At 50.2% G+C, this 26,018-nt stretch overlaps 1 protein-coding gene across 5 annotated transcripts in view; it reads right to left on the bottom strand.

The window, feature by feature from the left end:
- MINK1 (misshapen like kinase 1) overlaps positions 1–26,018 on the bottom strand; it is a 48,182-nt gene that overhangs the window by 14,419 nt on the left and 7,745 nt on the right. For all 5 annotated transcript variants that reach the window (XM_082679013.1, XM_082679009.1, XM_082679010.1 and 2 more), the window contains exons 2-4: positions 2,450–2,515; positions 794–850; positions 577–702 (exon numbers count right to left, since the gene is read on the bottom strand). In XM_082679013.1, coding sequence (XP_082535139.1) covers positions 577–702; positions 794–850; positions 2,450–2,515 — 249 coding nt within the window. The remainder of the gene's footprint in view (positions 1–576; positions 703–793; positions 851–2,449; positions 2,516–26,018) is intronic.

Below are 26,018 nucleotides of genomic sequence, written 5' to 3'. Positions count from 1 at the left end.
ACTAGCGCTCAGCTTCTAGCCCTCAATGATCACCCACTACACACTACCTGACGTGTTACTCACCTTTCTGTGTGTGTGTGTGTCTGTCTGTCTGTCTCCCAAAAAAAGACTAAGTGCCTTGGAGGCAGGGACCACAACTCACGACTATCTGTGCAGGGTGCATAGAGGGTGCTCAATAAGTATTTGTCTGGCAACTGCTGGGAGGGGGGACCTGGCATGAGCCCCAGCCCCCCAGCCATGGCTGTGCTCCCTTCTGCCCTCTCCTCTGTGCTGGGCTGAGCACCAGAAAGGGTGAGGCTGGGGAATCAGCTGGCACCAGTGCCCAGGCTAGGGAGGGCGACGACTCTTAGGAATGTTCTTGGCCAGGAGAGAATCTGGGGGAGGCCCAAAAGAGCTACAGCAAGCTGTGGCTGAGTAATCGTCCACAGTTTTGTGCACTGCCAGGAGGGGTTCGGGTCTTGCCAACACCCACAAATATTTTGATGTGTTGCTTTCCCAGGAGCTGTGCACAAAGGCGGGAGAATGGATGGACTAACTGGGGGAGGGGCAGGTGGGCAGGCCAGGGGCGCGTCTCACCCAGAGCTGGTCGTCGTTCCCAGGGGGGCTCTTCTTGATGAAGGCCCCATAGTAGGTGGCGATGTTGCGGTGGTGAGAGTATTTTTTCAACATGTTGATCTCCTGCTTGATCTCTTCCTCCTCATCCTAGGTGAATTCGGGGAGGTGAGCCCTGAGAGTCCCTCCCAGCCCCCTTCTCAATGCTCTGACCCTCCCTCTGCCCCGCACAGCTCCCTACCTCCGTGACATCCATGACCTTGATGGCAGCCAGCTGCCCGGTCTTGACATGCCGACCCTGCGGGACAGAGAGCCAGGCATGGAGGGATCAGGGTCTATGCTCAGGAAGGGCTTAATATGGGAGAGGCCACAACTTTTGGCTGTCTTCTGTCCTACAAGGTGCCCCTCGTGGTGGCTAGACACCTCAGTTTATGGGTTGGTCATAGACAGAGGGCTGCAGGAAAACCACCGAGGCTGGATTCCAAGTGCTACGCTGGATAAAGATGAAGGGTCTCCTCCCCTGAAACGCTCAAGAGGGATGAGCGAGAGACCCTTGGGCTCTGCTCCAGGCACTCTGGCTTAGACGTCCCAGTCTGAAAGTTAGAATGGGGAGTAAAAGATACCTGTCCATCCTCAGACGGAGCTGGGGGGAGCTGGGGGACGAGGCTGGGAGGGCTCTGCCTCTCCAGCATCTTCTGTGCAAGACAAACTGCTGGGTGCTTTCTTGATCCATCCCCTCTGGTCAGGAGGCCTTTCCCAGAATCACCACCCCCACAAGGCTTTTTATTATTGTCCACAGGAAAGAATAGAGCTGAGATTTTAGGGAACTCGGAGGAACACAGAAGGGCTGACTGACATGTCAATGCCATCACCAGTGCTAACGGGAAGAGACTTCTTCTAGAGTGTGTCCCTGCCATCCCCCCCCACCGCCCCCCATCCTTCCGAAATTCCTAACAGGAGCCATCTCAGGCTTGGGTATGAAAGTCCAAGGCTTCCTGGGAAAGAGTGGGGTCGGGGTATTGCCAGCCATGGATTATTTTTATCCTCAGCAGTCTTTCACGACCCCAAGCCCAGAGAAGCAGTAGAACACAGAGCTGCTATTTCCATGGCAACAACTAGGCAAGAGATGGGGGGATGGGGGGAGCGCCTGCTTCCCAAAGCTTACGGGGAAGAAGGGTAAGAGACAGGCAGGTGGTCCCAGTGACCCAGGAAACGCAGGCCCCTGTGATGCAGAGGAGACTTGTGAAAAGACCGAGCATCGTATCTGGAGACAAGGCAGCCAGGTATGTGCTCTGGGGCAGCACCTGCCTTGAACATCTCTCTGCTGCAACTGCCTCCCCCCAGTCAAGTGTGACCAGTGGTCAGACCACGTGAAAGGGCTGGGCTGGCCAGGCTAACAGCCACAATCAGTGGTCAGGGAAATGCCACTTCTGTGGGGGGAGAGGCGGCCCCAAAAGCAGAGGGCCTGAGCGCGGGCTCCAGCCCTGCAGCAGGCCACTCAGGGGAGCTCAAGACAGCTGCTTCCCCTCTGCAGGTTACCCACTAGGTCCCACCAACCCTGAGTCGTGTGGTCTCAGGAGAAGCCAAAACTGCACCTCTGAGCTCCGACACACACGTCCCCAGACCCCTCCCCCTGCTCCGTGTCCCTGTCCCATACCCCACCCAGCTCCAGACTGTTCCCGCCACACCCAGGACTAGTTCTAACCTCAGAGCCCAGCCAAAACACCCCACTTCTTGCTGCTTCCTTCCCTCATGACGTTTATCCCTCTCCTCGCCCTCCCTCCCTGGCCTTCCCCTGCCCTTTGCCAGGGCCCCCCGCCCCCCTCAAATCTCCAGGCTGGGGCCCGCTCCAGAGCAGGCCCATGGGGGTGGGCCCCGCTGCTGCACACAGCCTCACCTTGTACACCTGCCCGTAGGTTCCATTGCCGACCACCTCCACCAGCTCAAAGATTCCAGCAGGGTCCTGGGGGGGGGAGGGAGGAAGAGTAAGGCGCCAGCACCTCAGAACAGGGCCATGTAGCGAGAAACACGGAAGAGCTATTCAACCAGGAGACGAGGGTGAACACGACTACGTGGGGCTGCAGGGGGGCCTGGCGGCCAGGTGCCCTCTTCCTGGGCTGGGCCAGAGTTCATGTTCTAGGGGAAAAGTCAGAAGGAGGGGAGAGAAAACGGAAGTCAGAGCCCCTCTGGCTATCCAGACACGCGGCTGCTTCCACACTTGTGACAAACTGAGAGCCTGTGGCCTTGTCTGCACCACGGGGATACCTGAGTACCCACCTCTGGGCTGGGGTCAACTTCAAACGAGGCGATGCCCATAAAATGCTTAAGACGGTGCCTGGCACAAGTTATTTCGTTTTAGTTTTTATTATTTAGTTAGTTAGTTAGTTAGTTTTGGCTGCATTGGGTCTTCCTTGCTGCGCGTGGGCTTTCTCTAGTGCAGTGAGCAGGGGCTACTCTTCCTTGCGGTGCACGGGCTTCTCGGTGTTGTGGCTTCTCTTGTTGTGGAGTACAGGCTCTAGGCACCCGGGCTCAGCAGTTGTGGCTCGTGGGCTCTACAGCGCAGGCTCAGTAGTTGTGGCGCACGGGCTTAGTTGCTCCGCGGCATGTGGGATCTTCCCGGACCAGGGCTCGAACCCGTGTCCCCTGCATTGGCAGGCAGATTCTTAACCACTGCGCCACCAGGGAGGGCCCTCTGCTTCTTAATAGCAGCACAATCTTCACCAAAGTCCACCTCTGCAGCATCTTCTTCTCCCTCCCTTCCTTCTCCACCTCACACTCACCCTGTCCTTTCTCCCTTCAAGATGCCCATTTGTCTCCTCCTCTCCACTCCTGAAGGTGCCACCCCAGACCCATCCCTTCACTCCTCCTTCCCGGAGCGCCCGCCTCGCCATCCTGCCTTCTGCTGCTGCTGCCAGAAACAGCACTTTCCTGATCTTACTCCTCTGCCCAGAATGGGCATGGCCCCCCGCTGCTCATGGGAGTCCCAGCACCTAAGCCAGGTATTTGAAGTTGCCCCATCATTAACCAACCGATAAATATTGCCTGAGTGAGTGTCTATATCGGCCCTGCACTGGGCTGGGCCCTAATCAGGGGAGACCTGTCAGGTGACTTCACCTTCTTTCATTTATCCATTAAATATTTATCGTGCACTGACTGCGTCACAAGTCCTCAATTAGGCACAATGCGGATCTCAATGGTATATGAGAACCATGGATGGTCCCTCAAGGGCCTTATGATTTTACAGACAGGCCAAGCACCCCAACATGGACACGTTACGGTTTATGATTACACGCCATGAGAGCAATCAACGGCACTCAAGTCTGGAGTAGAGGCAAGAGCGCTGGAGAGTGACTTTCTAGCGGGAACGGAGCTGTGTGTCTCCGAGCAAGTATTTAACTGTCTGGGGCCTCATCTTCCTCACACAACTGAGAGGAAGCTGGACTGGGTAAAAAGTCTGCTCTGCAGTTTCTGGGGACAGAATTAAATTCAGAGTGGGAAATCTCAGGCAGGCTCCCTGGAAGAGGTGGTATCTGAGTGGTGACAAGAACTGAAGAGTGGGCAAGGCCAGGCCCTGCTAAGGGACAGCAGTTTGGGTTTGGATGTTGAGTGTGAGATGTTAGGGGATGCACAGAAGTAAATGTCTAACAGGCAGCTAGAAACAAGGGTCTGGAGATAAAGATTTAGAGGACGTTTGTGAGTGTGAGACATGGTGGCCAGGGTGAGTGCACAGGGAAAGAGGACTAGAAGGGCCAAGGCCAGCCTCTGAGGAAGGGCCACGTGCTGCACACCGGCGAACAGAACAGACACCAGAGGGGAGGCAGTCAAAGAGGACTGAGAGAAATGCCACTGGCCTTAGCACTGGGGGAACCACTGGGCATCCCTGTGGAAACTGCAGCTGTGAGAGCAGAAGGCAGACAGCGGGGGCTGGGGAGGCAGGGTGATGAGGAAGTGAAGGCTCTGGGTGCAGCACCCTCTCTGGAGAAGTCTGACTTTGAGAGGAAGGGGGAAAAGCAGAGGAGGCAGCAGGTCAGACACAAGGGTTTGCAAAATAGGGAAGATCTCTCATGCTTATGGAAGGGAAGAAGACAAAAAGAGAGGAGACTGATGATGCCTGACGAATTGATTTTTTAAATGATATACATGTGTGCATATGTATGTATGTATGTATTAGTATGTAAACTGTATCTTCCACTGGATTACAGCAATGATGAAATACAACAGTGCCTATTTCTCCCTGACGCACATACCCAAGGATTCAGAATGCCCAGAAATGAGTAATACCACAGTTCAAATACGATTTATGCCATTGATCTGGCTTTAAATGTGGGCCCTTCCAATATCTGCCTGTCCTTGTGCCTGGCCACCCTCTTCGATGATGATCTAGAAGAGGCATCCCCAGAGGGAGGTGCTCTGCTCCTGGGAAGCCACCAGGCGGTCCTGGTCGCCTCTGCACACAGGCACAGCTCTGTAGTGATGCTACTGTAGGCCTTCTCCAGCTCTATCCCTTGGCGCTCAGACTTCGTTCTCAGCAGCCTGCTTCTTGTCCAGCCAGCTGCTGGGAGGTGGAAAGGGATGGGGACAAGGGTGCGGGTAACTAATGAAGGAGGGAGAGAGAAGGACAGGAAGAGATGAGACGTGAAGCGACACTGGTCCCTGCCTGAGATTCCCACTCTGAATTTAATTCTGTCCCCTGAAACTGCAGAGCAGACTTTTTACCCAGTCCAGCTTCCTCTCAGTTGTGTGAGGAAAATGAGGCCCCAGACAGTTAAGGACAGGAAGAGATGAGACGTGAAGGGACACTGGTCTGTTGAGGTCAAAGAGGAAGGAAGATGGGGGAGCTCCGTGAATACCCAATGACCTTGACTTAAATGATTATGTCAGAGGGAAGATCTTCTGCTAAGTAGGAGTGTGGGGCTTGAGGAATGAGGTGGAAAAGCTTGGAACAGATGCTACACAGGGCCCTTTAGGCTATGTAAGAATCCTAGGATCCTTCTCCAGAGATTCTGAGTTAGCACCGTAGGTCTGGCGTGAGGAGCAGGAATCTGTATGTTTAACAGATCCCCTGGGTGATTCCAAGGCAGAGGGTCAATGGACCCATTCAGAGAGACCGAGCTGCTTTAGGGAGTTAATAACAGGTGAATGGAAGGTACAGGACTGTCGGTGAGCAGCGGAGATCTGAGTGGAGTCACAGTGCTGGAGTGCTACAGCTCTCCTACAACAGCTCTGCGGCAGCTCCGTCTGCACTGACTCAACTCATGCCCCCTTTTCCCTATGTTCGTGTGGCCGACCTGCCCTAAAAATGACCTCTCTTGTCAGCCAAGCCAAATCCCAAGGTTTTTGTTTGTCTGATTGTTTTTTGGTTTTTTATTTCAAGAAATCTTCTCTAGCCACTCTAGCCCACCACAAGCTATCCAACCCATGAATTTCAACTTCAATTTCACATATTAATCCCATCCATTAGACTGATCAACGAGTTCAGCAAGGTTGCAGGATGCGAGAACAACATATGAAAACCAATTCTATTTCTATATACTACAATGAATGAATTTCCAAAAAGGAAATTAAGAAAACAATTCCATTTATTTACAATAGCGTCAGAAAGAATAAATCGAACCAAAGAAGTATGAAACATATACACTGAAAACTATAAAACACCGTTCAAAGAAATTAAAGAAGCCCTAAGTAAATGGAAAGCTATCCCGTATTTATGGATCAGAAGACTTAGTATTGCTAAGACCTACACATTCAGTGCACTTCTATCAAAATCCCAGCTGTTTTTGTTTTTTTTTCCCGCAGAAATTGACAAGCTTATCCTAAAAATCATATGGAAATGCAAGGGATCCAAAAGAGACAAGAAATCTTGAAAAGGAAGAATGAAGTTAAAGGACTCACACTTCTCAACTTAAAAACTTACTATAAAGCTACAGAAATCGGCCTTCCCTGGTGGAACAGTGGATAAGACTCCAAGGTCCCAATGCAGGGGCCCTGGGTTCGATCCCTGGTCAGGGAACTAGATCCCACATGTATGCTGCAACTAAGAGTTCGCATGCTACAACTAAGGAGCCTGCCTGCCGCAACTAAGACCTGGAGCAACCAGATAAATAAATAAATATTAAAAAAGAAAGATATCTTTGGGCTTCCCTGGTGGCGCAGTGATTGAGAGTCCGCCTGCCGATGCAGGGGACACGGGTTTGTGCCCCGGTCCGGGAAGATCCCACATGCCGCGGAGCGGCTGGGCCTGTGAGCCATGGCCGCTGAGCCTGTGCGTCTGGAGCCTGTGCTCCACAACGGGAGAGGCCACAACAGTGAGAGACCCGCGTACCGCAAAAAAAAAAAAAAAAAAGCTACAGAAATCAAGACAGCATAAAAAAAAAAAAAAAAAGAGACAGTGATACTGGCATAATGATAGACATATATAGATCAATGGACTGGAATTGAGAATCCAAAAATAAACTCTTAAATTTGTGGTCAATTGACTTTCAACACGAGTACCAAGACCGGGACTTCCCTAGTGGCGCAGTGGTTAAGAATCCGCCTGCCAGTGCAGGGGACACGGGTTTGAGTCCTGGTCCAGGAAGATCCCACATGCCGCAAAGCAGCTAAGCCCGTGCGCCACAACTACTGAGCCTGCACTCTAGAGCCCGCGAGCCTCAACTACTGAGCCCGCGCGCCTAGAGCCCATGCTCCACAACAAGAGAAGCCACCGCAATGAGAAGCCTTTGCACTGCAACAAAGAGTAGCCCATGCCTGCCGCAACTAGAGAAAGCCCACACACAGCAACGAAGACCCAACGCAGCCAAAAATAAATAAATTTATTAAACAACAAAAAAAAGAGTACCAAGACCATTCAATAGTCTTTTCAACAAATGGTGCTGAGACAACTGGATATCCATATTTAAAAGAATGAATTTGGACCCGTATCTCATACCATACACAAAAAAATTAACCCAAAATGGATCACCTAAAAAGGTAAGAGCTAAAACAACAAAAAAAAAATCAAAAGAAAACACAGGAGTAAATCTTCGTAATCTTGGATCAGGGAATGGTTTCTTACATATGACACCAAAAGCACAAGTAACAACAACAACAAAAAAGGTGAATTGGACTTCATCAAAATCTAAAACCTTTGTGTTTCAAAGAATAGCATCAAGAAAGTGAAAAGACAACCCACAGAATAGGAGAAAACATTTGCAAATCATATATCAGCAATAAGGGACTTGTGTCTAGATAAAAGTCATATCTGATAAGGGACTTGTATCCAGAATACTAAAAGAAACTCAAGAATAAAATAACTCAACAATAAAAAAGAGAAATAACCCAACTTAAAAATGGGCAAAGAGGGCTTCCCTAGTGGCGCAGTGGTTGAGAGTCCGCCTGCCGATGCAGGGGACACGGATTCGTGCCCCGGTGTGGGAAGATCCCACATGCCGCGGAGCGGCTGGGCCCGTGAGCCATGGCCGCTGAGCCTGCGCGTCCGGAGCCTGTGCTCCGCAACGGGAGAGGCCACAACAGTGAGAGGCCCGCATAACGCAAAAAAAAAAAAAAGGGCAAAGGATCTGAATAGACATTTCTCCAAGAAGATATACAGTGGCCAATAAGCACATGAAAAGATGTTCTACATGAGTCACTGAAGAAATGCGAACCAAAACCACAACAAGACACCACTTCACACCCACAAAGGTAGCTATAATCAAAATGATGGATAATAACAAGCACTGACGAGGATCTGGAGAACTTGGAACCCTCATACATGGCTGGTGGGAATGTAAAATTGTGTAGTTACTTTGTAAAACAGTTTAGCAGTTCCTCAAGATGTAAAACAGAGAGTTATCACATGACCCAGCAATTCTACTCCGAGGTAGATACCCAAGATCATTGAAAACATATGAACACACCAAAATCTGCACATAATATGTTCACAGCAGCTTTATTCATCACAGCCCAAAAGTAGAAACAATCCAATGTCCATCAACTGATGAATGGATGTGATATATCCATTTATGGATATTCCAGTAACATGATATTCCAATAATGGAATATTATTAGGCAATAAAAAGTTATGAAATAATGATACATGCTATGGCATGGATGAACCTTGAAAACATTACGCTAAATGAAAGAAGACAGTTAAAAAAAAAAAACCCACATATTGTAAGGCTCCATTTATGTGAAATGTCTATAACAGGCAAATCCATAGAGACAGAAAGTAGATTGATTAGTGGTTTCCAGGGGCTGGGAGGAGGGAGGAATTGTAGTGACTGCTAATGGGTACTGGGTTTTATTTGGGGCTGAAATGAAATGAAAATGTTCTGAAATTAGACAGTGGTGATAGCAAGTCTGTGAATACACTAAAAACCACTTTAAAATACTTTAAAAGGGTGAATTTTGTGCTATGTGAATTATATATCGATAGAGCTGTTATTAAAAATAATAATCCCAAAGCCCCTCTCATAATGCTCAATAAATTATTGTTGATTAGTGACAATTCCCATTCTAAGAAAGCTACCCTACTAACATGAAAGGGAGCCCCGCAAAGTGCTTCTGGTCTAATAACACATGGGAAAAAGTCCTGAGACAAACACAGACAATGATAAAATATAACCATGTATATGATATAGAATTAGGCAACCTGGTTTCTGTTCTTGGCTCTGCTGCTAACAGGCTGTGTGTCTGGGGGCAAGTCACTTAACCTCTCTGGGTTCCCTTTCAACAAGAGAACTTTCCAGTTCTAACTCTCTGATTCTAAATGCTCAAGTCCACACTCCACAAAGCTGCCAACCGGATGACTGTGTATTACTTCCTTACTGTGTGCCAGGAGTTGAGTTAGGCTCTGGAATACAGCAATGAGTGAAATGGGGCAGTCCCTGCCGTAAGGGTGTTTCCCTTCTGATGGGGGAGGCAGACACTAAACAAGTCTACAATCCTTTAATTATAACTGTGGTACCGTGCATGTGCCACGGAGAAGCACAGGGTGCTAAGAGAACAAACTTGACCAAGCCTGGGGAATCAGGGGAAGTCTCTACTAAGGGTGACATATTTAAGCTGGGGTCTAAAAGCCTTCCCAGGACCCTCTGAGCAATGAATGCCATTACCTGTCCCATCCCTGTGGCCCTTATCTTGACTACCTCATGAGATCTCCCACATTTTCTGTCTCACAGATGTCTTTCATTGCCCACCCTCCCCATATCCCTCTAATAATTAAACAGCTAACACTTTTTGAGCATCTTCTTTGGTCCTGGTACTGCTGAGCACTTTAGAAGGATAATCTCATAGCAAACTCTAACGTAGGTGCCATTGGCATATTTATTTCACAGGGAAGGAAGTTTAGAGCAATTAAATGACGTGCCCAGGATTACACACAGCCAGGAAGTGATGGAGCCAAGGTCTGACCTCAAAATTTGACTCCCAGGCCTGCTTCGCCCTGATCAAAGCCCCTGTTGCCTAAGGGACCATGTTTTCAATCATTGGATCCCTTTCTTGCCCCAGTCATAGCTCATGAGCCCAAGAGATGGGCCCCTGGTCCAAAGGTAGCCAGTCCAAGACCAAGAGAAGAGACGAACGAGGACAAATTTCCCTCTCAGCCATTCCAACTAAAACCCAGAGGGAAGATGCCAGATAGGTGCCCGGAGAGTCAGGGCTGCAGAGGCCATTCTTATCTCAGTAAAGGAAATCAGAGGCTGTTTGTGAGCAGAATGGAGGGAGCGGGAAGTGGCGGGGAGACTGACTGGTTCTCCCCGTGCCCTGGTGCTACCACGACCCAGCTCCACCCTACATTTCCATCTCCAAGGAACTGGCTACGTATGCTGCATGCAGTTCATGTGCTCGGACTGCGGTGAGGTTCTGGACCTTGAAGGAAATAAAAATCAGCAGTGATAGCCAGTGCAGTTCTAAGCGCTTTACACATACCACTGAATTTAACCCCACAAAACTCCACGACATTGATACTATTATGATTCTCATTTCACACGAGTGAACTGAGGCTCAGCGAACGTAAGTAACTTGCCCAACAGCTAATTAAGTGGCAGAGCCAGGATTTGAATGCGTGTAGCCTGGCTCGAGTCTGCTCTAACCATCCCTTTATTCAACCTCACTCAAGCAGGTTCCCTGCCACCGAACAAGCCCGATCGCAACATCACCATTTAGCTTTTCTCATGATTCTGTCTCATCTCCCCAAGGAGAAGAGAAGCTCCTTCAGGGCAGGAACCACGCTCAGGTGATACCTGGGTACCATGTGGTATGAGAGCTCTGCAGACTTGCGCTGATACGGGCGCCCAGATGTTTTATTATATTACCTGGGCAGCTTGGAACCTGTATCATACGCAAAATCACTTTTGTTGCATTGTGAGCACGTGGAGTGACAGGCTGTGGCTACTTTCTTTCACTCACTAGGGTTTATGTTACTAAGCATTTCTTATCCTCCATATATTTGATACATGAGAACTCTATAAAGCCTTCAGTTGGTGGAGAGGTTGTGGAAGGCAGCATAGAAGTGTTGGAATCCATTACTGAAGAGTGGGGCTCTGAGCCACCTGACAGACGCCCTCATCCAGGCCAAAAACTGCCAGAGATGTTACACGGCACTGGGCTTGATGTCATATGATGTCATTTACAATTTATAATTGTACGTGTTCAGGTATGAAGAGACAGCAGTGACGTAACCTGCAATAACTCTCCGGGTAGATGTGCCTCCAGGTGCAACACAAAGGACCGCGTTCTGCACACGCATTTCATCCCGACACGCACGTGCACACGTGCAGTGACATGCAGCTCATGCAGGATGCTGCCCTCGCACGACTCTCGAATCGCCTGGCGCCTATTCCTGTTTTCCTTACAGCACCAGGTGGGTTTCTAAGTACCCGGGAGGTGCTCAGGTGCTTGTTGGTTTAACCTTTAAATGCCAGCAGAGCAAGGTAGAGGTGGGTTTGGTCAAGGAAAGCGTTCTGCAAGAAGTGGAGGATAAAGAAAAGAGCTGGAGGGGCTGGAGGGAGAGAAGAGGTGCCGAGCTGGGTGGGTAAAGAGGAGACACGCAGCGGGAGGCAGGGCAAGGGGGCAGACGGAATGGGTTGTCCCTTCAGACTCTTCTCCTCCAAGTCCCCCTTTAACGATTTCGAGTAAGTTAAGTCTCCCCAGCTGTAGCCCGAAGACTTCCTGAAAGGCACTGCCTTGCGCTTCAGAATCTCCCCAGCATCTGACATGCTATGTGCTCGATAAAAGTCAGCTAAACAAGAGGACTGGGCACGGAGCCTTGATCCCTCCCAAGGCGCCGACCTGCACCTTCGTCGTGGGCTCTGCTCACCAGGACTAGCCAGGAGAGAACTGGGCACAAACTGGCCTTGGGCTCTTTCTTCCTTGCTCTGCAGACCCTCAAAGGGCTCCCTGGATCCCCCTCCGCCAGCTCGTATCTGGAGACAGCACAAGGGGAAGATGGCGAACACAGCTCTGACAGACAACAAAGCAGTTACTCTGACCCTGGCCAACACCAACTGGCATTCTCCTTTTCCTTCTCTGGAAACCAAGGAATCATTTTAATACAGGAGTAGGACTGAGATTAGGTGAAAAATGAACGCTGTGACTATTTCCCAAGAGAAAAACGTGAAAGAGTTTATGCATCGATGTTTGAGGACTGGCTGGGATGGGGTAGCAGCGGGGATAATAGCTGAAGCTCAAGGACAGGGAGCCGTGAGCCACGGCTGCAGGACACGGGAAGGAGAAAAGGAGAAAACCCCAACTGCTCCCTCACAATTAGTGTGTGGGTACCTAGAAATGTACAGGTGCGGTCTGGGGTCATGGTGGAATGAGGATGAAGGGGTGGACAGAAGGGGCAAAAGGAGGCCAGCCCCTCAGGTTTGGGGTCATTTCTTTCATTCATTCATTCATTCATTTATGGCTGCGTTGGGCCTTCGTTTGGGGTCACATTTCTATCTATCTGTCTACCTACCTATCTATCTATTTATTTATTTATGGCTGCGTTGGGTCTTCGTTGCTGGGTGCGGGCTTTCTCTAGTTGCGGCGAGCAGGGGCTACTCTTCGTTGCAGTGCGTGGGCTTCTCATTGTGGTGGCTTCTCCTGCTGCGGAGCACAGGCTCCAGGCGTGTGGGCTCTAGGTGCGCGGGCGTCAGTAGTTACGGTGCGTGGGCTCAGCAGTTGTGGCACGCAGGCTCAGTAGTTGTGGCTCGCGGACTCTAGAGCGCAGGCCCAGTAGTTGTGGTACACAGGCTTAGTTGCTCCGCGGCGTGTGGGATCTTCCCGGACCAGGGTTTGAACCCGTGTCCCCTGCATTGTCAGGTGGATTCTTAACCACTGCACCACCAGGGAAGTCCCAGGGTCACATTTCTTGAAGTGGCCCAGAGCTGGCAGATCAAACCCTCAGCCCCAGGGCTGTTGCACCGATAACACCTCTTCCAACACACGTCCCCCAGTGCTGCTTCAGATCGTCCACCTACAAGTGGGGAGAGACGTGTGTGCTGTCTGCTCTGCACATAGACGAAATCCCCTGAGGGGTACAGGGGTTTTTGAAGTATTTAACAAATGCAAACTGTTATTATCAACATTTGCAGCATCTTTTTAAACTGCCTGCCAAAGACTGCCTTCTTAAACCTTGGGTTTACCTTCTAGGAGCTTATAAATCAGACACTGACACAGAGAATTAACATGTGGAGAAGAGTTACATATGCTAAAACATGAGGGGTAAGACTGCTTGTGAGGCAACTGCAGGAGAAGCAGGTCGGATAGGAAAATCTGTCCCCCGCTTTTTTTGCTGACCCATGAGTCTTAAAGTTACAAGATTTCTGAGCTGGAAGGGCCCATCCATTAAGAATTCCAGGAGATTCTAGGAAGCTGCTGGAATGGTAGAAAGAACTACAAAGACCTAGAACTCTAAAGCTTGGGAAGGGCTGAGAATCCCTGGGAAAGAGACGAGGGAAGGTCTGGTCTCTCCTGTGCTTCAGGCCCAGCAGTGATTATTCACTGGGATATGCCCTGGCAGGTCCTCCTGCTGAAACCAGTGTGGTTCCCTAACCCGGGCAAGGTGCCATCCTACCCCAAATGGAGGAGCACTGCCAGGAGGTGGGTGCCCGTGCCAGGGTCGGGGGGATAGGAGGACAAGTGCTGGGGAGGGGGGCCACAGCCCCACCTCCTCCTATTGCCGAGCACACCAGGACTCCACAGAGGACCACAGACTCAGAGAAACCTGGGATACAGATGGGGGACGGGAAAAAGAACCGCGGGGCCACTAGGGAAAGAGAATGGGAACTTGCGGTCCACAGAGGGAACCAATGAGAGCCGGCAGGATGGAGTCCAGAGCCACACCGCCCTCTTGCCTGGAAGAGCGGGGCTGCCAGAGCCCGTGGAGCCTCTATTTATCTAGTGCTGAGACTAGGCTGGGTGGAGGGGCCCTCCCGCCCTCCCTCCCTGAGGAAAACAATAGGCCCGTTTTCCTGAGCTCTTCCTGTGACCCAGCAGGCCCACACAAAGAGGAAGAGGTGGGGGCAAAGGCAGGGCTGGTACCAAGGCACAGCCTGGGGGAGGGGGACCTTCAATCTGCTAGAAGCTCATCAGCGGCCTCAAAACCACCCGCCCCCCCCACACACCAACCATCTAAGCACTCACACACTGACCGCCGCACAAATGCAGCTTTAAACCCCATCCCTTAGTCCCGCTACCAACCAGATCACTAACCCTAAAGCCCTCCTATCGGGGCCGCCACCAGAGTTTCCCCAGCAGCTCGAATCCCACAGAGATGCAGGCATACTCAGTGCTGGCAGAGGTTGGGGGGGGCGGGGGGTGGCGGCAGAGGGCGGGTGTTCTGGTGGAGGGTGGACACTGGATGTCCTTCAGTTAGCTGGGAGCAGCTATATAGAGGATGTGCGTGTATGCATGCACAGGAGAAGAAATATGGGAGGGTGTGTGTCTGGGAGAAAGAACGTGGGTTAAGAGGAGGCAAATGGGAATGAATGTGTGGGCTGGGGGTAGGGGAGGGGCAGGAAAAGTTTCATCAGGTCACCTCTTCCTTCATCCCCAAGCAGAGAAAGCAGACACAGCCCTAAGGACCCAAGGGGTCCAGACGCCTGCCTCTGCCAACAGAAGGCGGCCCTCCGAGGCCTGAGTCAGCCTCCATCTACCCTCTGCCAACCCTGCCAACCCAGGGAGCGTGTCGTGTTACGCCCATTCCTACCCCAAGGGCTCAGTATGGAAAGCGGGCCCAAGGCCAAAGCATAAAGACAAATACTCCCGTGGGAAAAAGGAAGCCGGCAGAAGGATCGTCATGGCACCTCCTCACTGAGCCAACAAACTGGACGGGAGAGCTCGAAAGGAAGGCTAAAACCTCCTCAATTCCCCATTGTCCGCAAGATCCAGTAATAAACTGGACGGCCTTCAAAAAACTCCTTTTCCAGCTTTCATCACTCTCTAACACTGACGCTCCACGCTGCTCTGGATAAACCTGCCCCTCACGCTGCGGAACTGAATTGCATCCTTTCATTCTGGTTCCACACTGTGAAGCACTAGTCCTCTGTTTATCGGCATATTTGAAGTATTTTTACGGGAAAGGAGGGCAGGAGGGGAGGAAATCAAGGATGCCCTGGGAGTAGAGGGGCGGGAAAGAAACCAGGAGAGATATTTATGTGCTGGCAGAAGGGTAGTTTTTAAGTCACTCCTGCTGGGTCTCTACGCCAGAAGGACATATACACGAACATGAATGAACACACGCGCGCGTGCGCGCGCACACACACGCACACACAGATACATGCAGAGGCAGAAGCAAGTCCAGACCCGACACACACATAGACACAAATACCATGCTGATCAGAAACCACTCAGAGCAGACAGGAGCCCTGCCTGAGCCGGGCTGGGAGCAGTTCCCCCACACACCTCAATGCCCAGGTTCCCCACAGACACAGCTGCCCCAGACACAGGCCCTGGGCTGGGGGCTTTATCCAGACCAGAGGTCTTCATGGATGGAGAGGCCCACAGGAGGCAGGTAGCAGGGAGTTAGATGAAGGAGCAGAGGAGAGAAAGTCAGGCAGTAGGGGAGAGAGGGGAGAAGAAGAGGGGCCTAGGATTCAAGCAGCCTTGTGCTGGTTCTAAAATGGCCGCAAGCAAGGCAGGGGACAGATGGTCTCTTTCTGATGCTGAGCTGGAGAAGTGGGGAAAGGGAAAGGGAAAAAATTACCATTGCAGTCAGAAATTTAAAAATAAACCAAAAAACCTAAAAGATAAACAGCCTGCTTCTGAGGTTTCGCCTGCCTCCAGAACCTAAGGGAAAACAGAGAACTGCAGGCCTGGGGGGAAAACCCCCAGCCTCAGGTCTGAAGACTGCTGGAGGTCATGCTAGCCATCCCCCTGCCCAGAGCCGGAAGATCTTGCAAAGTCTTCTAGGCAGCTGAGGTGGCATCTTCCCTTTACCTCTCTAATACTCACTTCTCAAGTCTCAACTTTTTAAGGCCTTTGCGTTTAAAATGTTACAAGCTATCAGAGTCTGACCTTGGCTCCGCCACCAGAATCAGTCTCTGTAACCAGGAGAATCAAGTTCACCACCTCCCAGCTGCTGCCACTGCTGCCATCAGCCAATCACCTAGCTCTCCACAATCCACAGGTGCTTTCACAGTCATTATCTCATTTGCGCCTCTGACCTGTAGGGAAGCCAGGCAGGAATTAATACCCCATTTCACAGATGAGAAAACCAAGGCTCCAAGACGTTAAGTGTTTTCAAAGTGGAACCTGGTTAGTCTTCTGATGGCAAATCCAAGGAGGCATGGCACACACACCCCAGAGCTTTGTCCACTGGATTCCATTTGCCTTCTGTGGGCCAAAGAGGTTCTTCCTTAAGCTCCGATCTGACTGCCTTACAGCTGATGATCCCAGGGATGGTTAATCTGGAGCCCTGCCCGTTCCCATCCTGAGGTCATTTGTTTCTTGCTGGTGTGGGGAGGAGGCAGAGAAGCAGCAATGCACTCTACTGGATTTCTCTCGGTTCTTCTAATACCCCTTGCCCCTTCTCACCTCTGGGTCTTTGCACGTGCTGTCCACCCTTCCAAGGGCATCTCTCCCCTCCCCTTTACCTGCATGCCCCATGCCCATCCTTCCAGACCTCAACACAGACATCACCTCCTCCAGGAAGTTTCCCTGACTATCCTGCTCCCACAGTACTCTGTACGGCCCCTTTCAGGGCACCAATTACATTTTTGTGATTGATTCTTTAATTGTCCGTCTTCTGCAAGACTAAGCCTTAGAGGTCAAGGCCACATTCAATACCCTTCTGTTGAATGAATAAATATAGAAACAAAAGGAAGTTGGTGTTATCCAGAAGAACCATCCCCTTTCCCTCCTGCAATGGTTTCTAACACTAGGTTTTGGATTTATCTCCATTTTTCCAAAATAATCCATAAATATTCACTTAAAAGCAATGTACTAGGGCAGCTACTAAAAGTGAATCCTCTTTTGTTATGTGAGTCAGCGCCCCTAATTTATATGCTTGGTAAACATGTATTACTAGAAAGTGGACTTTCTTAAGGCACAAACTCCTATATAGCTGGCTAAACCCAAATGAAAACATTAATAAGGACCCAAAGGCCGCAGGAGGCAACAGGACAAGAAGAGGTAAAGGGGAAGGTTCCTGAAGGAGAAAAGAGCGAAGCATTTTGGAAAGGAGAGAGGAATAGGCAGAGGCTGGGTTAGGTGAAGGGCAGAAGAAAGACGCATCTTAGACAACTTAAAAGAAGGTTCAAAAGTATACGACGATAACTCGGGGAAATATTTTCTTAGCTGAAGCAGAAAGGCAGCCAGGAGTCTAGTAATATAGAATGACAGGGAATGGTTAGTGTTTATATCTCACTAAGAATCAGAAGGCCTGGGCACTGGTTCTGATTCTTTCATGTAATGGAGGCAAATCAGCAAATCACTTAAGCTCCCAGAGCCTCTTTTCCTTACCTACCCAACCCCATCCCACAAGAGTTCATGGATGTAAAAACATTTTGATATCCACAAAGCGCTACAAATTTGCACAGTCATTATGAAGAGACTTGCCTCCCATAGAGCAAGAAAAACACTGTCAAGAGGTGATTTACCAAGACTGCTGGTGTTACTGGGATTTAGAGTGAAAAGTGGCAGCTCGGGAGAAAAGAAACAAGATGAAAAAGTAGAATTATGAGGAGGGCAGGTGAGAGAGAAGGGAGAAAAAAAAGAACGGTGGCCTTGGAGGTAGGGCTGAAAGGGGTCGGGGGAGGGGTGGTCCCTGGGAAGCAGATGCTCGGGTGAGAAAGGGCAGAGCACGGAAGCAGGAGGAGGCTGGAAGGGGGAGATGTCAAGCCCATTCAGGCTGGCAGACACCAAGCTCACGGAAGAGGACAACAATAATCACGGGCTGGATAATAAGAAGGCTTCTCACTGCTGGTTTTCCACTGCAGCACAAACAAACAATTATACCTCATGGCCAACAGCCTCCTGCGGGAGCCAGGTGTCCCCAGACGCGAGGCAGGAGGCTGGGGAGGCTTCATGACCGAGAGAGCCTGTGACTCGTCTAACCCCCGTGTGGCTTCTGTCTAATTCCAGATGCAGGACCAACCAGATCCCATGAGAGAGGACTTAGGAAGGAAGGCTCCGACAGGGGACTATGAAAAGATACCTTGGAAGGAAGGGTGGAGGGAGCAAAGCTGAGTCAGTGGGGAGAAGAGCAGGTGGAGGGTGGGGCCCAGGGGGAGGGGCAGGAAGGACTAGTCATCTGCATCACAGACTTAGAAACGGTTACTCTCCAAAGGGTGGAGGCCAGCCACTCTCCGGCCCCACCAAGGACCAACTCAGAATAAATTACAGCCCAAAGGATATAGGTGAGACAGAAGGAGGAATTTCCTGACCAGCAGGATAGAGCAAACATGCTCACCCAACTTTTCACCAGGCCCGTCTCGCCTCTTTTTTTCTAAGAAACCTTCCCTGGCTGCATTCATGCCAACTTTAGGGCCCTGTGACCAGTTCATGCATTCACTCAACAAACATCAAGTGCCTGACAGATACTAGAATGTGGCAATGAACAAAACAGAAATGGACCCCTCCTTCGTGGAGCTTACAGGAAGCAGACATTAAAGATGCAATTACACAACTACATAAACTCAACTGTGATAGGCTATAAGAAAAAGTACAGGGCACTATTAGAAAGATTAAAGGGAGGTCATGATAGGGGTTGGGGCGGGGTGGGGGGGGGCAGTAAAGGGCTGCTGGGGAAGTGATATTTGTTCTGAGACCAAAAAGACAAGTCGGAGTTAACCGAGCAAAGGTCAGGGGTGGGGAAGGCCCAAGGCCCTGAAGCAGAAAGAGCCTTTAGTCTCCAGGCAAGGCCAGCGAGGATCCTCTGGCTAGGCGCCCCGCCTGAATCTGTGCCTTTCCATAAAGCACTTTACACATTTTTGTGCGAAAGTCCTGTCTCTCACATCTGAGCAAAGCCATGTATTCCCAGCAGAATGTCCCGAAGGGTGAGGTGCAGGTTTCCCCACTCTGGCTGACTGCTTCCTCTGGGTGGGCCCAGAGCTTTCACACAAAAGGGCAGGCAGGGCCTGAGGCACTGCTCAGCCACTGCTGGAATTCCTGACTCAGGGGGCAGGACAAACAGGAGTTTCAAGTTCAGATATTAGATTTTGAAGTTGCTCTTTCTTCCAATGAAGCTGGAAGATGGTAGAAAACTCTAGGGTAGGGAAGGGGAAGCCAGGCCCACACCTGGGGACTTAGTGACTCACCCACCCACAGCCGTTAAGACTGCACTCAATACACTGGGTGGTTTTCTCTTTCCCAAATGAAATGTGAAGGAGGAGAGGAATGTTACCAGAACCTCTCTGGGCACTTTCACAAGAGACACCCTCTCTGGGCACTTTCACAAGAGACACCCTCTCTGGGCACTTTCACAAGAGACACCCTCTCTGGGCACTTTCACAAGAGAAATCATGGGCTACCACCTATCTAATGAGCAGTTACCACGCTAAGCACTTTACTTACACTTTTATTTAACCCTGAAACAGCCCTGTTAGGTGGGTCTTGTTACCCTCATTTGACGAACGGCGAAAATGAGGCATGGGGGTAGTTATGACCTTGCCAGGGGTCACACAGTAGGTGACAGATCTGGGATTAGGATTCACATCTGTCTCCAGCGTCTATGCTTTTGGGGGTGAGTGATGATGGGGAAGGCCTCACTATACCAGGTCCCTCCCTATCCTCAAAGACCAAGTAAAAATGCCCTCTTTCCGGGTCAGTCCTCACTTGGTCTGCCTGCTCTTCCCTCGGCACTAACAGACTCAGGAAAGTCTAAGCAGTGCACGCACATATACTGAAGTTCATACTCCAAATGGTCCTTCAGACCTTTTTCTGAACCTTCCCTCTATTTCGTGTTCTTCCCGGATGCCCAGCCCCACGTCCACACCCCAACTTCGCCCCACCCTGAGCTCTCTCCACAGTAGGTGCTTGTGTTTCCCAGACCAGCTGGGAGACACCATGCTCAGTTATCCCACCCTGGCCGACCCCTCCCCCAGTATTGTTTCTCTCAACTCCCCCTTTGCCCAACTTCACACACGTAAGTGCACCTTTCCTTACATATACTACACTGTAAAGCACACATCTGATCCATTCATGTGTTTAAGTCAAGAGAGCACAAACAGGCCAGCCCACACAGTAGGCACACAAAGATATTTAGGAAGGAAGAGAGGAAAGAAAGGAGGAGGGGACTCTTGGATCTGGGGGAGCTTAAGGATTATCTGGTCCAGTAGTTCTCAAAGGCAATGTGCATCAGATCACCTGGGAAAACACACATACCAGGGCCCCACCCTGGACGGACTAAATCACCTCCGGAGGGCAGGGCCTGGGTTAAAAAAAGGCTACCCAGGTGATTCTGACTGAGCCTCTGATTAAGAGCCACTGTTCTCATCCCCTTGTTTTGCAAGTAAGGAAACCAAGTCCCAGAGAGATAACACGCATCCTGTAAACTAGAGCGAACTGAAACAGGAACCACGTGTCCCAGCTCCTAATTCCACACTGGCTCTATGCATCACGTTGCCTCAACTCCAACAGCCCCTGTGTCCGCAGGCCTCCGTCAGGGAGCTCTCTGGAGACGTCAGTATCACCCTATCTGAGCAGGTTACAAGGCCAGGGCAGGGGATCTGGGCAGCAGCGGGGGCATTAATCATTGACTTGTGAAACACACCTCATCTGCACAGAATGCACCTTGGACTCCAGGCTGACCAAACACACACGAGCCCTTCGTTTCTGGTGGGGCCTCGACACTGCCGCAGAGCAGTATGGGTATCGCAAGTCAGATCTAACTAGCTCTGGGCCCCTGGCCTGCTGCTGGCACCTCTGGAAATGTAAGATGGTCTACGGATGCTCTGCTTTAAACACAGGCACTTAAACCACTTTTTGCTTTTATGTATGGTGGGGATGATAACCATGCCCACAGGCAGGCACGATGCCAGACGGCAAGATAACAACTGGGGAAGGCCGTGCTTCCATGAGTCAGGGAGTGGGACGTTCCTTCATTCACGCTTTGAGTACCAGGGGTGGGTGAACCAGGCTCAGCCCAAGAAAAACAATCGACCCCAATTCACACCTGGCTCAATCTAAGAAAAAAAAAAGGCTTTAGTGAGAGGGACTGAGGTGAGAAGGGCCACTGGGCACACCCTGGAAGGTGATGCTGAATACATGTAGCTTCCTGTAAGCTTGTACACAGAAAACAGAGAAAAAGACTATGAGTCCTCAGAACCTGGGATCCGACTCGAGGACAGGTGATCTGGGGAAACAGCCCTGAACAGGGGACCCTAAGTTGCCACCCCCAACCTACTGGCTAGAGGCCCCTGTGGCCTGGATCTTGACCTGTTAGGCCTCTCTATGACACAGGGCTCTCCTGCCCTCCTCTCTTCCTGGGTGGCTCGAGTGCCAAGCGTGTCTCTCCTTCCTTTTTCCTTCTTTCCCCATGAAGTCTGATGAGAAACTATAAATCGTGTGGACAAAGTGAGGAGGCCGGGCAGGCCACTGAATTGGTCACCTCTATTCTAAGAAATCCAACTCAATTCTAGGTCATGCTTTGGGTCTGTCCGGGGGTGTGAACACCACAGAGGGATACAGCCTGACCCGGCTCCAGACTGTGCAGGCCTGGAGGCCCAGGAGGGTGACATCAAAGGGGCCTCAAAGGCTGCCCATGATTTCCCCAAGACATCTTTAGCAGCTAACCACCCCTTCCTCCTGTAAGCATCTAGGCCTTTTCTGTGGCCCATCGTTCCACAGGAAAGAACTCCTGGGCTCATACTGCCTGATACTAAAAACCTACCCTCCCTTTACGTGATGTCACCCAGGTACGAGCTTTCAGTTACTACTGACACATGAATACGTGATGTTGAATAAAGCCTCCAGCCAAAGTTGCACCGCTGGCCACCCCTCGGGAAAGGTGGAACCCAGGAAGGACAGAGATACCCTACCGGGTCCAAGGTACTCATCTAGGGATGGTTTTCTTCTACTACCAGAAAGACGCCCAGTTAACACACGAACCCCTCACACACAAACACATAAATGTTGTTACCTTTTATTATCTTCATGCCCTACATGATCTTCTTTCCACCTTCCTATAGCAGCTACCCACCAGACCCCCAGCGTGAGAAGTAAGAGCTGAGAACAAGCAAGATGATGAATGTAAGTACAAGAGAACCAGAAAGCAAATGACAGTTGGGAGACGGCAAAAGGAGCTGAATGTGGAAGAGAAACCCTCGACTTCTCTTTCTGCTGCCTAATTCTTTTGTGATTCCATGTAGCCATTTCATCTACAATCCCTCTCAGAGGTGACTGCCTTGCACTGGAGCCAGGAGGGAGGGGGGTGTCCTGAGTTGGCTGATGACACATGGACTTCTGAAACAGGCCACCTCACCTGACTCAACAAACAGTAAGCATCTGCTATGTCAGCCCTCTGCTCAGCTCTGCACACACAGAAAGGGAGGAGACACAGAACGGTGGTTGCCAGGGGCTGGGGGAGGGGAATGGAGAGTTCATGTTTAATGGGGACAGAGTTTCAGTTGGGGAAGAAGAAAAAGTTCTGGAGAGGGATGGCGGTGATGGTTGCACAACAACGCGAATGTACTTAATGCCACCGAACTGTACACTTAAAAATGGCTAAAACGGGGGCTTCCCTGGTGGTGCAGTGGTTAAGAATCCACCTGCCAATGCAGCGGACACAGGTTCGAGCCCTGGTCCGGGAAGATCCCACGTACCGCGGGGCAACTAAGCCCATGCGCCACAACTACTGAGCCCGCAGTGCCACAACTACTGAAGCCCATGTGCCTAGAGCCCGTGCTCTGCAACAAGGGAAGCCACCACAATGAGAAGCCTGCGCACCGCAACAGAGTAGCCCCTGCTCGCCGCAACTAGAGAAAGCCCGCCCACAGCAACGAAGACCCAACGCAGCCAAAAAAAAAAAAGGCTAAAATGGTAAATTTTATGTTATGTATATTTAACTACAATTTAAATAATTTTTTTTAAGGTGGGAGGGATGAGATAGTCTTCCTCTCCTCCCTCTGAAGAACAGGCCTTCGGAATCATTAACTCTTTCCTCCAGAATAAATCTAAATTCTCGGGCATGCTTTCCCCTCCTATCATCAGAGTACTGTGCCCGGCAGCCTGACATCTAGAAATCTCTACCAGTTCTGGGCACAGGCCCCATGGAGCTTTGTGTTCCCAGCAGGTGCCCACCAACGCCAACCCACCAGCAGTTCACAAAGGCTCAGGCTCAAGTCATTTACTTAAAAAAAAAAAAAAAAATTTTTTTTTAAAGTCACTTAATCCATCAATCAAGTCACTCCCTCTTCTCAAAAAATGCGCCCATGTGATTAAAACCTGTCCTCTACCAAGACGCAGATCTAGACCGTGTGCTCTTGCAGATGGTGACCACTTCTCATACAGGCTGCCTCCAATCCATGAAACAGGCCATGTTCCTAAGTCTCCTCATACTTCACCACAGAAACTTTACGGACAGTGTTATATCCTCCCAAGTGAGCGCACAAAGCCTGTTTCCCACAGGCCACACACTCATGATTAAAGCCAGTTGAAAACAATACTGCTCCAGGTACATAGTCCAGAATGTCAGCTGCAGGGTGCCCTCCCCTCAACACACACCCACAGACACAGACACCTGCCACCTGGGCGCAGGCCTCCACCAGCACAGGCACGCACAGGCTCAGGTTCTGGGTTGAGTCTGAACCCGGGTCTTTTATTTATTTATTTTTTTTTACTTTTTTTGGGCATGCCACTCTGTATGTGGGATCTTAGTTCCCCGACCAGGGATCAAACCCATGCCCCTGCATTGGAAGCGTGGAGTCTTAACCACTGGACCACCTCGGAAGTCCCTGAACCCGAGTCTGAATCTGAAATCCGCCGCTTACTGGCTGTCCAACCTTAGGCACGTTATTTAACTTCCAAGTTCTGTAAGCCTTGGTCTCGTCACCTTGAAAATGAATAAAATATCCTACTTCAAAGGGTTATTGTGAGGGATAATGAGATTATATAAGGAGGGGACATACTGCATAGTAAGTATTCATTATCATTCCTATTCTACCCCAGAACCCCTTCTGAAATGAATCCACATTAAAATACAAACGACTTGTATCAGAGCAATTTTTGTTCTGAACCGAAGAGAGAGAGGAAAAAAAGAGGGCTTCCTAGAGGTCTGGAGGGATAAAGGAACCGGCAAACTTCTGAACCACAGGCTGCCTGTGCCCCCCAACCCTGCTTTGTGGGGTTGAAGGTAGTTTCCACGGTGAAGGACCTTGTGAAGATTACAGGGACCTTCTCCAACTTCACCAAACCTTAGCTAGACTAGACCAAGAACCCATCCAGTCCTGCCCTCCTAAGTTGGATTCAGATAGTGAGAAGTGATGGTGGCTCTGCTGCACGGCTGCATCAGTGCATCCCCACCAGCCACTCACCCACCCCCAAAGCTCTGTTCTTCTCCAAAGGATACTAGGCAAGTGGACTTCCCTCTAGTTATTCCCTGCAATTTGAGCAACGACACTTACTCAGCACACCTCTGTCTTCAAGGGGCCAACCGTAGGATGCAAAGACACGAGAGAAGAGATAGGTACGCCAGCCTCCTCTCTCACACTGTGACCACACACCTACCTCCGCCTCCCCTCCCGCTGCTCAGGCTTTTGGGTGCCCCTGCCCAATTGTTTTGTTTTTGTTTTAATTGAAGTATAGCTGATTTACAACATTAGATCAATTTCTGGTGTTCGGTAGAGTGATTCAATTATATACATATATATTTTTCAGATTATTTTCTGTTATGGCTTATTACAAGATATTGAATATGTCTGAATCTTTTCTTGAAGACTCTCTGGTGAACATGCAGAACTGAAGACCAAGTACGACATGCTTTCAACCACTTTCTTACAAATGTGCCTTGAAAGAGAGAGTGGGTAGGTGGTGAAGAGAGAACATGAAAATCTTCTTCCTTGCAGTCTGGCTCTGGAGCCTGCCCAGTTTACCTCCAGAGGTGTTCGGGCAGACAAATAAAAGCTGTGAGAAGAGCTAGGCGCCATGCACACAAGTAATTTACAGCCTACATTCCTCTCTCCATCCAGCAAGAAGGAAAGGAGGGGACTTAGGACCTATTTCCGACTTCATGGAAGAAAACATGTCTAGTCCTTCACCTGACCTTTCCCACGTCCATAACAAGTTCACAAGAGGCATATTGGCAATTTGGGTGGAAAAACAATTCTTCAATGTGCTGTCCGGTCATGGCAGGGTGGTTAACATCCGTGATCCCCACATACTAAATGCTGTTAGTGCTTCCCTGACAAAGTGACAATGAACCCTCCCTCCCCAACATTTCCAAACACCCCCAGGAGGGCAGTGCCACCCTAGTTGAGAAGCACTGAGTAAGGACCTGTACTGTTTTGTGTCACACGGTGCCCAGTACATACAAGGCACTCCCGTGGGAAAGTCACAAGAATACTTAGCTCCAGGGACTTCCCTGGCGGTCCAGTGGTTAAGACTCCATGCTTCCACTGCAGGAATCTTAACCCTGGTCAGCGAAGGGTTTGATCCCTGGTCAGGGAACTAAGATCCCGCATGCTGCACAGTGTGGCCAAAAAATTAAAACCAAAAAAAAAAAACACAAAAAAACTTAATTCCGTATCTCTGCCCAGCGAGTAACTACTGAACCCCTACTGTGCGCTCAGCGTTTTTGTAGGCACTGTGAGCATCAACAGGAAGTATGGATCATGGCTCCTATATGTAAGGAAGTGACAGGGAACGCAGGACCATGAAATATTCAATATGGGTAACATACACTCAAATGCTACACTACAAGGTCCATGAAAAGGTGGAGAAGGTGACCAGGGAGGGCTGGCTCGGTCAGGGGAGGATTCGTGGGAAAAGTGGAAGTTGAGGTGGCTTGAAGGAGGTGGAATTTTCTTCACAAAGCCCTGCTGATCCTCAATCCGTCCCTGCAAGGA

The sequence above is a fragment of the Grampus griseus genome, assembly GCF_964374135.1.
Source record: "Grampus griseus genome assembly, chromosome: 20".
NCBI classification, from domain to species: domain Eukaryota; kingdom Metazoa; phylum Chordata; class Mammalia; order Artiodactyla; family Delphinidae; genus Grampus; species Grampus griseus.
This window is presented reverse-complemented; position numbering and strand designations above follow the sequence as displayed.